Here is a 20,517-nt window from a genome sequence, read left to right as displayed (position 1 = left end):
TATATATACACACACACACATATATACATATAATGAATGCATTTAAAAAGGAGTCTGAGTTCACATAAATAACTGGTTTACATAAATATTGGTTCTCTCTGGAAAACAGTCAGGGCAGAAGACAGGTGATATATTTTTCAGTGCTGCTTTATTTCTTATAGCAAATATGTATTAGTTTCATAATGAGAAAACACAAATCAAAAAATTATAAAATAAATAGTCTGGTTTTATTTAAGTCTGTACTAACAAAAAAAGCACAGACTGGGTCTATTAACATTATCTGTATGGTGTCTAGCTCAGCACTATAAGAACAGATGGAAAAAGTCATTTAAAGACAAGATGTCCTTGAAGTTCCCATTGTGGCGCAGTGAAAATGTATCTGACTAGGAACCGTGAAGTTGCAGGTTCGACCCCTGGCCTCGCTCAGTGGGCTAAGGTTCCGGCGTTGCCGTGAGCTGTGGTGTAGGTTGCAGACGTGGCTCAGATCCCACGTTGCTGTGCCTGTGGTGTACGCTGGCAGCTGTAGCTCCAATTGGACCCCTAGCCTGGGAACCTCCATATGCCATGGGTGAGGCCCTAAAAAGCAAAAAACAAAAAACAAAAAAAAACCCGACAAGATGACCTTCAGAGGCTCTTGCTATTTTAGGGCACCCAACCCTATAGAGTAGGCCTAAACATACCTCCCAAATGCTGGCCACATCCCTCTCTCAGGAATGTATGGGAGGAAGAGTACCACCTATTACTCCCCAAATTATCCTACTTTGACAAAAACAGGCCCAGATCTGCAGATATGCAGCTTTAGGCCCTAAGGTAGCCTGGGTGATGGCAATGGCAGTGGTGGTGACAACAGCAGCAATAGCAGAACTCGGCTGCTGGGTCCCCCAACATGATGGTCTACAGGATTTCCTTGCTGTCCTCCTTGATCTGTGTCTGGTCCTACCCATCTCTGAGAAGAGAAGCCAATTCAATCCTTAAACCTCAGGAGCACAAACCTCTCCAGATTAGATTACACAATGCAGTCCTGACTGCTGGCCATGCCACAATGAGCAGCCCACATACCAAAAAAAAGTAAAAACTTTTAAAAACTGGGTAATGCTTCAAATACGTACCCCAGGGCCAAGCTCCAAGTTTCTTCATAAAAGCAGATAGAGGAATTCCCATCGTGGCGCAGTGGTTAACGAATCCGACTAGGAACCATGAGGTTGCGGGTTTGGTCCCTGCCCTTGCTCAGTGGGTTAAGGACCGCCGGCGTTGCCGTGAGCTGTGGTGTAGGTTGCAGACGCGGCTCGGATCCCACGTTGCTGTGGCTCTGGCATAGGCCGGTGGCTACAGCCCCGATTCGACCCCTAGCGTGGGAACCTCCATATGCCGCGGGAGCAGCCCAAAGAAATAGCAAAAAGACAAAAACAAACAAACAAACAAACAAACAAAAAAAACCAAAACAAAAGCAGATAGAAATGCTTACATGGCTACCTGTTAGAATCTACTGAAAACTTTTTTTTTAATTTTTTTAATTGCTTTTTTTTTTTTTTTAGGGCCACACCCGTGGCATATGGAGGTTCCCAGGCTATGGGTCTAATCAGAGCTATAGCTGCTGGCCTATGCCACAGGCACAGCAATGCCAGAACCGAGCTGCATCCATGACTTACACCACAGCTCACTGCAACACCAGATCCTTAACCCACTGAGCAAGGCCAGGGATCGAGCCCAAAACCTCATGCTTCCTAGTCAGATTTGTTTCCACCGCACCACAACGGGAACTCCAGAATCCACTAAAAACTTTGATTTGAAATTTCTCCTTTGTTGTGAACAGAACTATATTATGTGAAGACATGGGAAAAGGGAATGGAAATTGGCTATGAACAAGCTGACCACTCACAGGTAAACAGTCTCTTCAAGGCACACAAGAGGGAAAACTCTTCCCCATTCCTTGGCATTATACCACTCCATTCTGCTCGGGCCACATTAGGCAATTTCCAGTGGACCACTGAAATTATTGCTTGTCTTTCTAGCAGATATGGCCAAAGGAGTCTGTGCAAAACAATTCCAACTTGACAATAGTAGTAATTAATGTATCTACTCAACAAATATTTGTTGAACATCTTCCCTATGCCAGGTGCTGGGGATACAGTGGGTAGTGAGAAACTGCTCCTGTTCCTATGAAACTTACATTCCTAGTGGGCTAGGCTGATAGAATGAAAAGAATACATTCCTGAGAGTCCTGGGTTAAAGTCTTGCTTCTGCCCACTACATGACCTTGACCAAGTCTTTTCCCCTTGTTGTGTTTTATAGTTGACCAATAGATCTTCCACAGATTTAAGTAATGTGCTTCCATTATAAAACATAAAATTCTCCGGTGGGTTAGGGGCTTTCAAATGGCCAGTACAGCAGCAAGAAGAAGTCATGGGTATGTGGAGAAAACAAAAATCATACTGGATGGAGAAGAATTCCTATCCAGAGACCTTGGATGGTTCTTCACGAGCTGCTTGCCCAAGACAGGTGGGACGGGCAGGCTCTTGAAAAGCATATAGTCAGTGACAGACACAGTTCTGTCCTAATAGTACATGGCTGGTTTGTATCCAGAAGGCCTGAAAGGTACCCAGTTTTACTGTAGCTTCTATAAATACTTCTACCTCCAGCTAAGGGGATGTTAGGAAACCCTCTGCTCTAGTACCCCTCATTTGCTGCTAACGAGCTGAGGAAAAGGTGGTACCTCCCTCCTCAGCCACTTGTGGCCCTTCTTGAGTAGGGCAGTGCTGGGGCCAGGTGGAGCTATGCTGCCAGGTAAGTGGGTATATTGGACTTCTCTGCATACCTCCCACTAAAAGCATCAGGTTGTGGGGCGCCTATGGGAATGTTTGCTCAGGGAAACTGTAGCATCTGATGTTCTGTGCTCAGAAGCTGGGTAACATACATGGAACAAAACTTTAACAGGATAACTGGAAAAAAATTATGGGATGTCCTGAGCCTATCCTCCCTCCCTTGTGCCTCACAGCCCACAGAGCATTTCCAGATGCATTAGTGCCTAAATCTTCACCATAACCCTAAGAAGCAGGGTATTACTATTCTATTTTGCAAATGGGAAACTGAGAGTTGGAATGGTTTGAGAAGTTTGCACTGGTAGGTCAAGGCCAGCAGGACTCTCTCAGGCCTCTCCTCCCTACAGGTGCTAATGCACCCTCCCCCTCTCTAAAGTGTATTTTCTTTATTACTGGTGCCTAATATGTCCTACCAAGTGCTCGGCCAACATTGTTGGATCCCTTGAATACATTACTGCTGCTTCCCCTGCTCCATGTCTGTCACTGACTATGCACTCATCAAAGACCTACCCAGCCCTAACCATCACCTGAAAAAAACAACCCTTTCTTGGGGAAGGAGTAGTTAGAAACTTTAAAGTCCACAAGTTTACTACTAAAAGAGAAAGTGCGAGAGCCCAGATAACTGCAATATCACGTGGTAGGTATTATGAGAAATTCTTAGAAAGTATAGTGGGCACATAGAAGACAGTACAACTAATACTACCTGGGAATATTAAAGAAGGCATCCAGTGGAGGTGGCATGGAGTGGGAGAGATGAAGAAGAGACACCTAACATTTCAAGTTGAATAGAAAAAAACATATGCCAAAGGTTAAATGTACAAGAGGTATGGATTACTTGGGGAAACTTGATCCCACAAAGCTACAGCATGGTGTACATGGAGCAACAAGTGGGAGTCTGAAGAGAGAGCTAGGATGGTGCCAAGTATCAAAGGGCTCTCCATATCCATCATGCTAAGGTGTATAGATTTTCTCTTGTTCTCACTGACTGCAGTGTTATAAACACTGGACTAATCTGCTAGGAGTAATCTAAATGCCCCCAAAAGGTGAATGGTTAGTAAATTATGACATAGTTATTGGGTGGAATTTTGTAATGGCATTAAAATGTTTGTGTTTTAAAACTAAATAATATTTACCTAAGTTTTTAATGATATGTCAAACAGAGATAAAGAAGTAAGATTTTTTAATGTACAATATAATTACACCATAGAAGACTTAAGGTAAATACATGAGATTTGATAAGAAATACATATAAATAATAATTGCTATGCTAAAATGGTGGGCTTATGTAAGATGTCTCTCTCTATTTGATAAACTTTGTCATATACCATGTTGGGTTTCATAAAAAGGAGAAGTATAAAAATAACCACCCTTCTTGTATTTTACTCCTCTTTCCTTCTCCCTCTCCCACTGACTTCCCTACTCTCCCTCACCAAGAGCCTTTCTAATCTACTACCTGTGACTAGGATGCTTAACAACACATGTTGAGTCCCCCAGGAAGGAAAGGCTGCCAGCAAGGTGGCTGCTCCAAGCAGCAAGTTCCTGCATGGTCCTGAGACCATTCCAGCTCAATGCTGGAGAAGAATCTTTCACTCAAAAGCATCATCCAGCTTTCCCCAACTAAGCCTTCTCTGATTAAACTACCCTAGAAATTTGTACCCAAAGGAAAGATACCAAGAAAACTCCTATATTGCCCTCACTCCAGGAGGCTCAGGGCAGGTGAAGATTATGTTCATGGCCAACTCCTAGGTGGCTGAGATAGAGCCTGAGATCCTTGATTCACAAGCAAGCTCTGTATAAAATGTCAGTAAGGAAAAAGAAGGCTGAAAACAGATCCAGCCAATGGTACACCATCTCCAGAAACTAGCTTATGCCCTATCAGTCCATTAGGCCCCCACAGGAAATTCAGAAATCCCTCCTCTTTGATCTATAGGTCTGCCCAAAGGAAGTCATATTCACAAAATGCAGGATCAGTTGAAAGCTAAACACTAGGCTTGTGGAACTCTCCCTCACTAGAAATGTCTCCCCTTCACTCCACCCAAGACCACATCACCTAGCTCTCCCCATCCAAGGGCAATAAACACATCAGTGACTCAGACAGAAGAAGGGGAAAGGGAGATTAGCAATTTAAGACTCAGCCAAAAGCAATTTTATAACTGTAAGGAGAGGGATGTTGTCGGGGAGGTAGTAGAGGAAGTCAAATCTCATTTGCATTTCAGTTTTGGTTTGTTTCTTGGTCTTCCCCTTCCCTATTGGAACAACAACTAATTCAAGGGTCTTCTATTCTTCCTGGAGTCACCAATGACCCAAATTAGCCAGCAACAATACTTTGCAGGCTGAACTCCAATACCTCTAAGCAGAGCTCACTAAAATAGAGAGGGCTACTTACACATTGATAGCTGGGGGGAAAATGACACTCCCAATTCCATTCTAAAGAACAAAGAGCAACTTCTCCAAATAGTCGCTGTTCTCTGTTGTTATACCCTTTCCAAGAACCTCTTACTATCTTCTTAAAGACTGGGGATGACTAATCATACTGTCAGAAAAAGCCAATGTTCTCATTTTATAGATATGAAAATTAAGGCCATTAAAGTGATTTGTCCAATGTCACACAGGCGGAGACTAAAAACAAGATAGTCTGATTCAATCTGTCATTCTTTTCATTTCTACTCCAAAGCATTTTTTTAAAAATCCAGATAGGGGAGTTCCCATTGTGGTGCAACAGAATCAAATCTGACTAGTAACCATGAGGTGGTGGGTTGGATCCCTGGCCTTGCCCAGTGGGTTAAAGGATCCAGCATTGCCATGAGCTGTAGGTCGCAGATGCGGCTCAGATCTAGTGTTGCTGTGGCTACGGTGTAGGCCAGCAGCTGCTGCTCTGATTTGACCCCTAGCCTGGGAACCTCCACATGCTGCGGGTACGGCCCTAAAAAGCAAAAGCAAAAAAAAAAAAAAAAAAAAAAAAAAAAAAAAAATCCAGACAGGTGCTCCAAGCTGTGTCAAAAGTTCAGCTCTTTTAAGCTAAAGCTAGACAGCTCAGAACTGAGAACAAGAGGCAGAAGGATCTTGGACCCAGCACACTCAGGAAAGTCAAGTTCGAAGACTTGGCATATCAAAGGCACACTTAAAGAACTTACCAACTAGAAGGCTTTAGAAGAATAATTTCAGATGCTGAGAGCCCAGCCCCACCCCATCAACCCCTACACTCTGAGCATTTTCAGGCCAAGCAAGACTACTCTTAGGCTATCAGACATCTAGGTAAGAAGCTAGAGGGAGGTGACTAGGCAAACTGAAGAGGGCAAGGAGAGATAAGAAAGCAGGGTGGAGAAATCACAGTCATTCCAGAGCTCTCACATCTTCCTCTCTCCTTTCTCACTGCCTGCCCCCACCCCAGGCCCAACAAATAACCTCACCTCCTGCTCTAAACAAGCCCTATGCAAGGAAAAAGAAAAGCTGCCGGTGGCAACTTGAGGAAGGTATTCCTTGTACCAAAGAAGAACAAGGGACTAGTTTAGGTGGCAAGGGCACTGGAGGGGGAAAAATATAGCCAAATAAGGCATACTTGACTGGTAGGGAATCATCAGGAAAGGTTCCAGAAGCTGACATCGGAGGGAGGAAGCCTTTAGTCATTGGTTTCCTCTGGCAACTGGCCTAAAGCCAGGAGGCAAACTCCCAACCTTAGAAAAATGCCCAGACTATAGCAGAGAGAAAGGCAACTAAATCTAAATTTTCCCCAGGCCCTCTTTAGCTTCTGTTGGAGCACCTCTCCATGTACCAGCAGAGAGGTGTAATATAACCCTGAAGCAAAACGCAGATGTTCTCACCAAGTGAGATTAAGGAACCTGGGAAAAAGGGTTTTGCTCTACTTTGGTTGCATATTTCTGATACTGTATGTTTTCAAGTTGTTGATGTTTTCAAGTTAGAGAAAGGAAAAGTGCAAAGACAAAAATGTTAAGTGACTTTTGTTCTCAACAAAGGAATTTCTATGGGTTAGTCAATCTCTCAGGAATATCTGCAAGGATATCTGGAGAGAAGTTTAGCTTACTTAAATCCCTTGAGGATAGTAAAGATTTGTACAACTTAATTAATGACACCCAAATTGGCTCTTACATTGACCCCCACCCTCCAAATCCATACCACAGATTAGTCAACTCTAATTAAAGATTACAACCAGTAAGAGCCTCTTAGTATACTTCAACGTTCAGGCTGAAATTCCTGAAAAAGGACAGGGGAGGAGTGAGGGGCAGACTAGACCAAGACAGTAAGATCAGGAATCTTATCTAAACATATTTTACTGGAGAAAAATGAGCCTTGATCTTTCCCAGGTATTTAAGGGAGGCCAGGATTAAAGAAAGGGAAAGAAAGGTTGACCAAGCCTGATAGGTAGGCCTTATTCCCCCTCCTAGGCCCTGGCCTCTGTTACCTCCCAAATAAATATCTAGGAAAGGATTTCTCTGGATTATACTTTGCCCACATCTCAATTTTTCTTTCATTAGACCCTAATCGATAACCTAGCCACACAAAGTATCTATCAAATTCCCACAAAGTACAAGAGTCACCAGAGACAGGAAGAAACCTCAACATTCAAAGTCACCAATCATGGAAGCTACCTGGCAAATCATTACTACTAAGTGAACACAGTGGTATGTCCCCATACCATTGGCCTAGGAGTTATGTCAACACTTGCCTTATGCCACAAGCCCACTGAAATGAGCATAAAATCTATTTCTGCCATTAAATCTAGTTCTACGCACAACCAAAAAGCTGTGCTTTTAAAGTTACCCAAAAGGTCCTTTCTCCAAGTTTAAGGATGAGAAGCTACAGCTGGGTCCTGGCCAGAAAATGCCACAATTTTCAACCTATCACAATTACACATGAAGAAATCCTCCCCTCATTTCCATCCTTTCTCAAATACCTATCTCATAGCAAAGCCACTGAGAGAACTAAAAGCTGTTTTTAGGCTGCCGACCTAAAGAGAGTAATCACTAGCTCTATTCCTTGGTTTAGCTCATGCAGAAACATGAAGGAAGGAGCTGCTCACATACCCACTTGGGCAACAAAGACAACCAAATTTGTTTTAGTTAATTCACCTAAATCTGGAAAATCCAAGGTGCAGTTTCCCCAACAAACCCTTCAGAAGGGGTCTGCCAACTGAGACAGGACTACTGACTCCAACTGACCCTAGAAAGAGCAACTTGGTCTATACTTACATATACTCTGTGGCTCCCCTTGAAACAATCATCACGTCAAGCCTTCCTTCATTTCAGACAAACTTATTTTCAAGAGAGCACTGGCCTAGAGCCACCTGGTTTATAACCACGTACCAAAACTATATCACTGTCCTACCCAGAACAGCCATTACCCCCAAGTGTATACATCCTTCAAGGCCCCATTAGTGTCCCTTCTTTTCAAAATCTATAGAAAATATCATGTAAATTATATATTTTTTCCTCTCATTTTTAACTCATTTAAAAACTGTCTTTAAGTGAGTTAGCCCTAAATCTCCAGTAGGACATCTATGAATGTACCAATTATATCCTCTATTCATTTATCTGTATCCATTATAGTAAATAGTACTTAGTAACCATTCAATAAATGGTGAGAATGCAGCTGCCTGCCTTCATTCTTACCCATCCTACCTAGCACAAGGTTAGGCATTTGGTAGTTCCATAAATAATTAATAATAACTAATATTTGTAGAGCACTGATTAGATGCTAGGCACAGCCTAAGCACTTTACGAACTGCCTCATTTAATTCTTAAAACAACCCCATGAGATAGGTACTACTCTTATCTTCACTTTACAGTTGAGGAAAAGGAGGCAGAGAAATTAAGTAACTTGCCCAAGGCTACAAAACTAGCTGGACACAGCTGGGATTTGAATCCAGGCAGTCTGGTTCCAAAGTTTATGCTTTTCACCAATACTCCATGTTCCGTTTCTATAAAGGCCTAAAATGTCCTTATATGGCTAGCTAGCTACCCTCACCGGCCTTGGCCTACAAAACCTAGAGATGAGTAGTGCGGGTTAAGGTGGGAGACTCCAGTCTGTATTCAAATGGTTGCAAAACAGCAAATACTGTCACCAAAGTGAAAAAAAGTACCATTATGGTCTCCTAACTCAAGGAACGGGTCAAGCTGGAGCATTAAGTCAGAATACAAAGAGGACAGAGCTCAAAAATTTAAATGGCAAAGAGAAAGTGGGGAATTTGGGTGAGGGGCAGGCAGGAAGAGAAAAAAGTCATTTTGAGGCCCCAGAAGAACTGAGTCACCCACTGACTAAAACCTGCTACAGCAGAAGCTATTTAGGGGAACTCCATTGTGGCCATATTGTTAATGTAATCACCACAGAGCCAATTCTCTGGAAGTCTGTGTCCCCTGGGTGAAAAGAGTCATCCTTCCAAATCAGGCAAATCCAGCGAGAGACCACTAACTTGGGAATCAGGAGCGCCAAGTTCTCCTTTCAATACTGTTACCAATTTCATGTGATCCTGAAGAAGCTGAATAATCTTTCTAGCTATGAATATGAAAATGAAATTACTCAATAAAGGCTCTCAGGACAGTGAAGCCTAGACTCAAGCAGGAAAATATGGCCAGTCTCCCCTTCTTACTTCCCTTCAGCGCATACATCCACTTTCCACCACCCAAACAAAACACTTACCTTCCTAGGAAATACTGCGAAGAATCCCAAAAGCAAGGTCAGAGCTTGAACCACCTCTATTATCACCATACAAAGTCACATTTGAGGTCAGCTCAACATTCTCAGAAGGACCTGCTCTTCCCAAGATCATTTTAACACTATGGTCAAATCACCCGCAGCACAGAGGGAGAAAACACTGAGCACCACACAGCAAGTGCCATTTAAAAGACAGACATTCGAAATTCCTCCCCTAACCTGAGGCCAAGCAAGTTGGATATTAGTCCCAGTCTTATTACCAGTTCATTCAAATCACTTTTTTTTCCTGGGCTTTGGTATCCCCATCTAAAATATAAAACTAAATTTGAATGAAAAATTTTAAGGCCAGCTCAGTTGTCCTATAATTCCAAAAGGCTCCTGTGAGAAACTCAGACCACCCAGAACAATCAGCTAAAAGGGAAGCTTAAGGCTGAGGAAGATATGTGTCATCCTAAGAGCAGGTGAATTTGAAATGCTGTACCCCACAGTTAGCCCTCAGCTCAGTGGTGGTAGATACTTCAGGAGACTGGTTTATGGCCACCAGCTACTCACTGTCTAACAGTTTATCTAACTACCACACTCAAGAGGTTAAAAGTAAACTTAAAACATAACTCAGGAGTTCCCTTCATGGCTCAGTGGTTAATGAATCCAACTAGAAACCATGAGGTTGCGAGTTTGATCCCTGGCCTTGCTCGGTGGGCTAAGGATCTGGCATTGCCATGAGCTGTGGTATATGTTGCAGACAGTCTCAGATCCCGCATTACTATGGCTCTGGTGTAGGCTGGCGGCTATAGCTCCCCTAGCCTGGGAACCTCCATGTGTCATGGGTGTGGCCCTAGAAAAAAACAAAAAAAAAAAGATTAAAAAAAAAACAAAAACAAAAACAAATATAACTCAGCAGCTTCCTGGCCTCTCAGCAGAATCAGCAGAACTCTGGGTCGGGGGTGGGAGGGGGCAGAGTTCCCTCATGGTTCAGAGGGCTAAGACTCCAGCTTGTCACTGCTGTCGCTCTGGTTACAGCTGTGGTGAGTTCAATCCCTGGCTCAGGAATTCTCATGTGCCTTGGGCAGAGCCACAAAAAAAAAAAAAAAAAAAAGAATAAGAGCTATGGGGGTGGGGGGTAATGCTACATCCAGGCAGTTAGAAGAAAGGGGAGAAAAACCCATGAGTTGTTTGTGTTTGTCTGAGGCTCTTCAGTCAACCCACAGCCTTCATAATATAGTCTCAGTTGATTTCTTTCTTGTTTCTCAGTCAGAAAAGCCATAGTCCTTTCCCCTCCATAGACTCAAGAAGAAATGACCAAGAATACTCATGCCAGTGTTCTTGTCAGAGCTACTCATGAGACAAACCAATTCCCAAGCTAGAAACTCTCTATTCTGAGCTCAGTATGGAGCACTCCAGAGGTAGGAGGGGACAAGAAGATACATTTTAGCAAGTGCTGTTCAACTCTGTATTCTCAGCATAGCCTAGCACACTGTCAGTTACAGAGAAGGCACTCAAATTTTAGGCACTCAAAAGAATGTATGAAGGAATAGACATACAAATGGGAGGCTTGAGTCTATACCATCAAGGCTTTCATGATCAGTACTAGAAGGGTCCCTAGAGTGTATCTATTCCTTCATGACAAGCTGTAGAGACTGAGGGCCTGAAGAAAGAACTGCCTAAAGGCCCACTTCATTTGGATCATTTTACTGAGGACATAGATGTTCTTCTTACATGGGGAAAGAAGAAAAACTATCAAGTCAGTGCTACTTGCCATTTCCACTTTCTAAATCAATGGAGTCCTGAGCTAACCCTCCAAGTGATTGCTCCTGTACTACAAATCAGAAACTGGAATTGAAAAGTTTTTCAGCTCTATCAAGAATGAAATAGGAGAAGAGATGAAGAGCAAAACCAGTCAGTCATGACAAGAACACCTCCTTCACTTGACCAACAGATTATCCCAAAATAGACCACCAGATAACTTCTAAAGCTCCAGCATTCAATAAAGCAAACTTCCGAGAGGAGGAAGAGAGACAAAAGTAAAAAGAACACCCTTAAAACAAGCTATTGTTTCAGGCAGCTGGATAATTGTTAACAGTCAGTAGACTAGTGATCAATACCATCTCTGTCACCCACTCATAGAGCAACTTTCCCCTCTCCAAGCCTAATATGACAGAGTAAAGATTAGTTGGTACGTTGCAAGGTCCAACAAAAGGTCTCCTACCCCACTATCCCCTCTCTGCCCAGAAAGTTATTCAAGGAGAAGCCTAAAGGAAACCCCCAAGATGGTTCCTGCTCTATCATCCAAACTTTCACAAAGGGCCAAGTGAGCTGGAGGACCAAAGAAGTGGACAGATGCAGGACTCAAAATGTCAGTCTCTCCCACATAACCTCCATTCCTGATCCCTCATCTGCCCTTGAAGTCTCCAGGCAGGGCTGATTCAAGGGTTAAGAGACAGATTCTGCCTCCTATTCACCAAGTATCACTTTAGTGCCACTCGAGTGGCTCAAGCAATGCTAAGAATGACAGGAGAATAAACAGTCCACATAGGCCCTGTTAAAGTTTAGCTGAATGCAGACCCAGAAGCCTTCAAATCCTTTAAGGAGCTGGGCTCCTTATATCTGCTCATATGGTTTCTCCCATCAATGACTATTCGATCACCTTTCTCCTGACCTGTTGAGCTAGGGCTAAAAACTCAGCAAACTTAAGAGGTTTTACCAAGACTGGCCCTCTAAGACCCAGATTCAAATCCTAGCTTTGCTACTGACTTGCTGCATCCTTCTAGGTCAGGTCCTCCTATCTGTGGATCTTAGTTTCACCATCTATACAATGACAACAACTGGACTCAACAATTGTGAAGAGCCTTTTCAACTCTAATAAACCAAAAATTCAAGAATACCTTGAAAATTCAAAACAGTCACTTTTTAGGGAATCTGTGAGAGTCCCAAAGACTTTGTGATCTAAAAAAAAAAAGTTAAAGAGGGTGGAGGGGAATATTTTTTTTACAACTGTCTTATCATCACCAGAAATTACAGATGGCAGTTAATAATCTGCTCCATTCTAGCTACTAAAGCAGACTCAGGAAACTGGGAAGTAGAAGCAGAATCCTGAATTGGTGGAGAAAGGGTACAGAGGGACATGTTTTAACAGATTTAAAGGGAGCTGGGTGACTAAGAGAGAAAATTGGCTGTAAAAGTGAAAGCAACCCTGGACAGATTGTACACATAGTTCATATGAATGAACAGATTTGATTTGTCCACTACCCTTCCCTATCTGTCATACTCCAGAAATAGCCTAAAGCACACTAGTGAAGAAGGAATGAAGAACAAGGAATTTTTTCCCTTCATTAAAGTTATTAGCTGGTATGCAGTGAATTAGACTGTGCCCCTAGATGCCTCAGCATTGGGTTAAGGAATGAGAAAAGTAATAGGAGGCACCTTGTGACACTTCTAACTCTCACCAGGAGACAATACAAAAGCCAACATTGGTTACTTTGCCCAAATCATCCACTTCCTTTTATCTGAGGACAAAAAGGCCTGAGAATAGGGGGAAATTTGCTTTCAGCAAGAGAAGGGGCTCAACTTAAATCTTTCGCTGAAACAGAACAGAGGGTCAACATGATGAGCATCAAAAAGCATGGACCCCAATTTGGTTCTGTCATCATGTGCCCTTAGGTCTTTGTCTGTAGGCCTAAATATCCTCATTAGTTTAAAACAGAGAGAAAAAAAGAGAGAGAGAGACATACCAGATAGACAGTGTCTAAAGTCCCTTTCAGGTTAAGACTGGAGATCTTAAAAAGCATGATAAAGTTGTTTCTCCTAAAAGATGACCATTCCTTGAAGCCACACAGCCGAGAAATCATCCAAAACTTCCAATCTACCAAAATTCATCCTTCTCTTTGCAACTTGATTCAAATTTCAGTTAATCTGCATAAAAATACTTTCAGTATTCAGGTACTTTCAGTACCCTAGGCCTGACCTCAAACAACTCATACTCCAGTCTCTCTCCATAGCAGGAAAAGGATAACCATGCTGTCTTCTTTGCTACTTTTGATTGAGATAAGATGGTTAAGATAACTTTGAGACAATTTCCAGGCCTATCAAGTTGTGTTTAAATGAGATATCTCAGGATTGAGGATGAGAGATGCCACTAGAGAAGAGAGGTTACGGGGCACAATCTATTCTGAGAGATCCATCCACCTATTTAGGCAAAGCCACATCTGAAGAGGAGTCAAGGAGTCAACCACAGAGAGATAAACCCAAAGAGAGGCTCCTGGAAGGATCTTTATAATCCCCTTGATGGCAGAAACAGTGTTTTTATTTCCCCCCCTGCCTTTTCAAAACCATTCTCTGTCACTGTGTGTATGTGGGGCAGAGAGGGGGTGGGGGAGTGTGGTAAAGTCCCATGTCACAAAACCATGAGCAACTGAAAAGAGAGATGGTAAAAGTACACACTTGTTGAAAACTTGGTGTGTTTACCGGACAGGGCTCATGGGAGGAAAAAGTATATATACATGTATGTGTAACTTGGTTCCCATGCTGTACAGCGGAAAAAATTAATTAATTAATTAATTTAAAAAAATAAAGGACAGGGTTCTGGAAAGGCAAGAATGACTTGGCAGTAAGGCTGGAACACAGCATCGTGGCAACCAAAGCTCAGCACACGCCCAAAGAACCAGGCCCCCACTCCTCTTTTCCAGGGGCTCTCAGACCTTCTCAAGACTACCAGTCACTATCTTAGCTCTAAAAGGCTCAGGCAGCCCTAGGGAGAGGGGTCAGGGGGAACTGCATTGCCTAAACCAGTGTAACAAGCTACTTGGCCTAAGGGACTCAAGCCAGGATGGTCACCCTGCCTTCCTGAGCAAGGGAAAGGCCTCAACAGGCATTTGGCATGACTTGCACAAAAGCAAGCAGGGCTCATTATTCAAGCACACCCCTCCTCCCCTCCCTTCTGGGCATCCGGCCCCATAGGCCCCACTCCCAGGAGGCTTCTGCTCTTCTCACAACAGCCAGTGGGGTGGAGACCAGATCCTAGAAGCTACCACCACTCTAGAAAGGTGTGGCCCCACAGGAGATTCCACACCTCACAGAACAGTCCAGAGTGGATAGAGAGCCAGTAAGCAATGAGAAAGACGATTTAGCAGTGGAGAGGAGGAAGAAACCAGTCCTCTCCGCCCCCCCCTCCCCGCCCCCACAGGAGATAGAGCAGACCTTCCTTCAGACTGGTGCCTAGTGAAATGTTAGCTTTCCCAGGTAAAAGCAAGAGGCCTCAATGAGTCTGTCCACAACTTTCTCTTCCCCCTCTAGTGGGAAACATCTGAAGCTGCCTGGGGAAGCTGTGGGAAAGGTGAGTGGGGGTTTGGGGATGCACTGAGCAGCTCCCACACTCCTCCTTGCTTCTTAGTTCCCATGGCCCCTCCTGGGCAGTGGCAGACTTGCTTCATAAATGCACCAATTCCTGGACTGGGTAAGGGTCCTCCTTCGGACTAGAGTCCTCTCCCCTGTACCCAGGGCCCCTCAGGAGTAAAAGGAGACGTTGGGCCCCCAAAGAAGCCTTCACTAACTGTCGCACTGCATACACAAGGAACTGTAATCTGAGAAAGAGGTCGGCCCCGCCCGGCTCGTGCTTCTATCCCTAGACCCCCTTACGGCGACGGCGCGCCGGACCCGGACTCCACCCCCGCCCCTCCCGACTCCAGGCCACTGCGGAGGGCGCGGCACCTCGAGCCGGCGGGTGGCTGGCCAAGACCAGGGCCGTCAGGCAGGGGCCACCAGGCTCCGCAAGAGCACCTCCCCCCCAGGGCCGGCAGCGCCCACCCTGGGCACTCACCGTCTTGGGCATGGTGGCGGCAAAGGCGGCGGAGTTGGCGAAGTTTGGCTGGGAGCTGTCGGGCGGCACTGAGCACGCAGTACACAAGGCTCGGACTCCAAACACTGGGGGCTCGGATTGGGCCTCTCGCTAGCGTCGGGGCGACTGCTCCGCTTCCTGCTAACGGGCCACGACTTCACAAACCCCACCCAGGAAAGAGCCACCCCCGTCGCGCCGCCCGCTCCTTTATGTGGCCGAGCTTCCGCGCCGCTCTCCGCCCTCGCGCCCGCCTTCTCGTCGGCCGCTGGCCTCGCCCCGCCCAGCCCAGCCCAGCCCAGTCGGGCCACACCAGCTACTTGGGGGCTAGGCTGGACCTGAGCGTTCCAGTGGGAGCTCCCACCCGAACCAGAGTCCGCCTGCCCCTCTCCCACCCCCTTCACAGCCCCTGACCCTCCGCATCCGGGCCATCCCGCCCCACCTCCAAGTAGGGCCAGGCCCTAGGCCGCACCCTGGAAAGAGGCTTACAGCCCTGACTGCAACTTTCCAGTAATGGGGAGCTCACTACCTAGCAAAACTCTTGGTTTCCTCTCAAGATGGTTCTGACTCTCAGAAAGTTTTTCCCACGTGTGTCTGAATTCCTCTTTTCTGTGGCTCCAGCTCTGCTCCCTGAGGCCACACAAATCCCCTTCTGTTCCCAGCAAGTCCTCAAAGGTCTTAGATCCTATATGCCCTGAAACTTCTCTTGGCTAAACTGCCTCAGCTTCTCCAACACTTCATTGATTCTCTTCTGTGGGACTCTATATTGTTTTTCCCATCATATATCATCTCCATTCTTGCTCAATCCTCATTTTTTAAATCAGAATCTGGCTGCTTTTCCCCATATCTGTCCTCTATTCACTTTCCTTCCTTCAAATCCTAGTCTCCACCTTCTTCAAATCAATGCCCTGATCCTTTAGTTCCCCCCCCAACACATTCACCTGATACCTGATTCACTTTCTGATAATTCCCCCAGATTAGATGCACCCACCAGTCCACTCCTTTGAGATATGTCTACCAGCACACTTTCTGCTTCTTGTCAAGGTCACAGAATACCAGGATAGAGATGTTCTAGACTGTAACAGTTATCTAGTTAAGTCTGAGTTTTAGTTTGAAATTGACCAGCCATAGTCCTTTTTACCCCTATCCACTGGAAATTGTGCGGAGGCATGGTCTGTATTCTTTTTGAGATAGGGCAACATATACTTCAGAGACAATGAGCCACCTCAGGGCAGTGAAAAGGATATTTGAAAAGGGTGGTCTCGACACTTGGATTTCAGCATAGCTTTGTCATTAACTCACTCTCTGACCACTGTGTAGCCTTTGGGTAAGTCCCTTCCCCCCTCTGGGCTTGAGTTTCCCCTTCTGTAAAAATAAAGGGCTGGGCTCCTGGGCTTCCAAGGTCCTTTCCCACTCTGTCATTATAAAAGGATAAGAAAGGAACTCCCTAGAGGGAGTTCCTGTTGTGGCACAGCAGAAACAAATCTGACTAGTATCCATGAGGATGTGGGTTTGATCCCTGGCCTCGCTCAACGGGTTGGGGATCCGGCATTACTGTGAGCTGTGGTGTAGGTCAAAGATGTGGCTCAGATCCCATGTTCCTGTGGCTGTGGCATAGGCCACCAGCTGTAGCTCCAATTTGACCCCTAGCCTGGGAACTTCCATATACCTTGGATGTGGCCCTAAAAAGGAAAAAAAAAAAAGAAAGGAAGTAGACTCCCTAGGATAATAGATGAGTCTAGTAGGGTTGCATAGGGACCAGCCTTGCATTTGCTCTCAGGAATCAGCATTCCTATTCTCTGCTCCTCTGCTTTCACAGTTGAATAGTATCCATGTGTCACTGTACCTCAGTTTCTCTCACTACTGCCAAGATTCATTGATGTTTGCTAGGGTAAGCAAAGTTCTCTCTTCCCAAATGGTTTTCTTGAATTGAGTAATTGACCCAAGGAAGAGCAGAACTCCTCAGAAAGCCTCAGCAGTATGAGTATCAATGACACCCAATCACATCCCTTGACATTGCTGTGGTCCTTTCCTCCCAAAAGTTCAAGGAAATCACTGATTCCCTCATCTATATTCTAGAGCCCACAGGGCCTGTAACTAGGCTAAGAGCCTAAAGGGGGAGGGGAAGTTGATTGGAAACTCCAACTTTCATTATCCATCCTGGAAAGTGGAAACTCCCTGTGTGTCATCCCCCATATCCCATGCCTGCCACCCCTCCCCAAGATACACATAAAAGAGCTGGTTAGGGAGTATCAAGCATCCAAACAGAGTATTAAAAGGAAGAAGAGACATAGCAGTCTAAACTGCAGAAGGAAGGTCAAAAGGTACAGAGGCTAAGGAAATTGATGGAAAGAGGGACTGAGAGAGAAGAAGGTAGTTGTTCCCCTAGGGAAGAGAAGGACAGGAAAGCATAGGCTATCAGAGACTCTTTAATCCAGCCCCAATCCATGCAAAGGGAACTGAGGATCCAAAAGAGGAAATAACTTACCCAAGATTGGGCAACTAGTGTGGAGAGAATGGACTCAGGAGTAATAGCAAAGGCAAAAAGCTCACTTAAGCTATTGCCATAATACAAGCAAGAATTTTTGAAGGCTAGAACCAGGCGAGTAGTGTCACCCTCCACTTCACCAGACAGAAACTGGTTGTGGTTATGAAGTTCAAGCAGTTGGACATTGCTTGAAGGTTAGGCTTGAAACTCTGTGGTTAGGAGGGACCCATATTCTGTCTCCAAAGCAGAGCAGAGGCAGCTGAGGTGCTCTCTTATCCTTCAAGATGGCCAGGGAAAACATGCCTTTGTTTCTTTTCGTAAAGTACTTCATGCCTATATGGCCAAAACTTCTTATCTCTCCCCACCCACCCCACACCCTTCCAAGATCCCATGTGAGTTGGGTTAGCTCAATCTTCTTGAGGCCAGAGTAATCCTGACGATTAGGTTTAGATATGAAAAGGTTTATGCCAGTGTTTGTAGAGAGAAGACAAGAGAATAAGGGCTAAACATCCCCACATATGTTGGCTACCCTGGGTGAGGGAAGTAAGAAATATGAAGACACTTGGGTTTTTAGAAAAGCTGGATTCAAAGGCCGAGGAGAAACAAGCAAGTATTTTTCAAACAGTAAACCTAGATAAGAGCCAGTATGAGCAGATGGTGGTATAAGGACATACTAGAGCTAGAATCCAAAGAAGCTGGCTGGGGGGAATCTGAATCAGAAGACAGGAGATGCAAAAGAAGATTTGACCTGAGCTTTAGAGCATGAGATCTAGTTGATAGGCTCAGGGTTCCTAGGGGACTGGAACTGTTCCAAAACTGCAGTAAGTCTGAATGTTAGAGTCATGGAAATGGCAAGCAAGAACTGCATAAGGCTGATTTATGTGAAGGCCTATGCCGGGCTCAAGAGAGAAATGAGATTGGACGTGTAATCACCTCCTACTCAAGATATAAAGAAAAGAAGTAAAAAACTTCTGCATTCTGAGTGGCATTCCTCTTTCAGAGGACACATAGTGCAAAAGAAGCAATATCAGAGAGGAAATGGATAGAGAGCAGTCCTGAATCCCAAGAATACTTTGAATAAAAAAGCACTCCTTCCCAATCCATTGGATGGTAGCAGTTTGAAGTGTGCCATCACTCAGAACTTTCTGGGGGCTGCTTTTCATTTTCATCACAGTTAAAAAGACCTTCTTTACATCTAAATAGATCTCTTCTGCTTCACTCTGCACAATTGCTCTTGGCTGAATTAACTAAGCCTCTGAGTTGCTCTACTCCCTCATTCATAGAAGAAAAATGTGGCAGAGAGATGAGGACAAATATCAGCTTAAAACTATACAATTTGAGTCCTTCTCTCTTCCTTCCTCTGCTTCAGTAGCCCAAGCACTAGGTTAGCTGTTACTTTTACACAAACAAGAGAATAAGCAGAAGAATATACTACTGTCTCCTCAAAGGGAAGAGGTCATCTTGGTAAAATATGGCTAAGAGTACAAACTGCAATAGTAGAGAAATCTTGATTTTAACCATCTTCAATTTTCTACCCACTTCTTGGAAACAAAAGCTAGGGTTTAGGTTAAAGAGGACAAGGTAATATTAGTGAGGCATTTATCAGGTGCTGAGCAGTGGGAAGCCCATTGCAGTATCTAACAAGAAACTTTAGGCGTGGAAATGAGGAAACTGAGGCTCTAAGGAGTTTTCCAAAAGTCACATAATTTGTTGATGATGGGACAGGGATTTGAGCCCAGGTCCTGTGAGTCCAATATCCGCTTTCTTTCCACCAGCCTGACCTGTGACCTTCTCAGTCCTGAGCTATGACCAGACAAACCTGAGGAAGTAGGTAGATTTTAAGATTCTTGTCACCCCTGAACCTCAGTGGTCAGATTAGACAGCTCAAGAGTGGGTAGGTAATAATAAACAGTGGTAATATGGCATCTTGCCTGGGAATATTTATTATTAATCATACTAATGGACCATAGTAAGAGGGAAGAAAGTTCCTCTCTGGCTTTTCCTCTTACTAACAAGGCTGGAAGGTTTTTGAGAACTTCCCTCAGCCAGCCTATATCAATTTAATTTGAGCCAGTACCCACTTGGAATATGAAATTAGCCCTGCCGAGAGGGCCCCCTAGTCTCCCAGTGGGGTCAGTAGCTCCCAGCCCTGCCCCCAGCAGCCAGTGACCAGCAACCACACCTGTGTAGCCAGGCTACATCTGGGGCCCACTGAGCACGTGACCCTTCTGTGAACAATCTGGTTCAAACTCAATACATCTAGAAGGAAACTGTCCATCTGTCCACCCTACCCATGCCTCTAGCAGTGATCAGGTGCCTGGTAGGTGCCTGGTTCTCTGTGAGACTCTGCAAGGGGTACTCACACTCTTCCGCCCCAGGAACTCTCCTTCCCAACGGCTCTGTATCTTTTGGTGGTTTTGCTGTTAGTGCCGTCCTTTGTGTGCACGATGTCATCATCTTTAACTCTCTTCTCCTTGCCCCTTACCATCTGGTCACCAAGCCCTACTCTCTGTCTGACTGTCTTTCACAGCTTTTCTCACTCCCATCTCCGCTGCCAGTGCCCTGGGTCAGCCCTCAGCCAAGTCTCCCTGGTCTCCCTGTCTCCAGGCTGCCCTACTCAGGCTATCTTCCACATGAACACCATGGTAATCTTCAGAAATGCAAGCCTTCACCTGTGCTCAGAGATGTCAGGTGACCCCCTCCACCAACACCCA

The 20,517-nt window shown here is 44.9% G+C and overlaps 1 protein-coding gene across 3 annotated transcripts in view; it reads right to left on the bottom strand.

Annotated features, from left to right (window-relative positions):
* The window catches only part of MSN (moesin), a 123,466-nt gene that overhangs the window by 49,002 nt on the left and 53,947 nt on the right, over window positions 1-20,517 (bottom strand). The window contains 1 exon segment of one of the 3 annotated variants that reach the window (NM_001009578.1): window positions 15,301-15,416. The exons of the other annotated variants lie outside the window; for them this stretch is intronic. Within the exon segment in view, the coding sequence (NP_001009578.1) occupies window positions 15,301-15,312 (12 nt within the window). The 5' untranslated portion in view covers window positions 15,313-15,416. 3 annotated transcript variants of the gene reach the window in all.

This window comes from Sus scrofa, chromosome X (genome assembly GCF_054392235.1).
Source record: "Sus scrofa isolate SSC_HxYL_T2T_F1_AM1 chromosome X, Sscrofa_HxYL_maternal_Yorkshire_Landrace_v2.0, whole genome shotgun sequence".
Taxonomy (NCBI): domain Eukaryota; kingdom Metazoa; phylum Chordata; class Mammalia; order Artiodactyla; family Suidae; genus Sus; species Sus scrofa.
The sequence above is the reverse complement of the archived record's forward strand: the minus strand, read 5'-3'. Positions and strand labels throughout refer to the sequence as shown.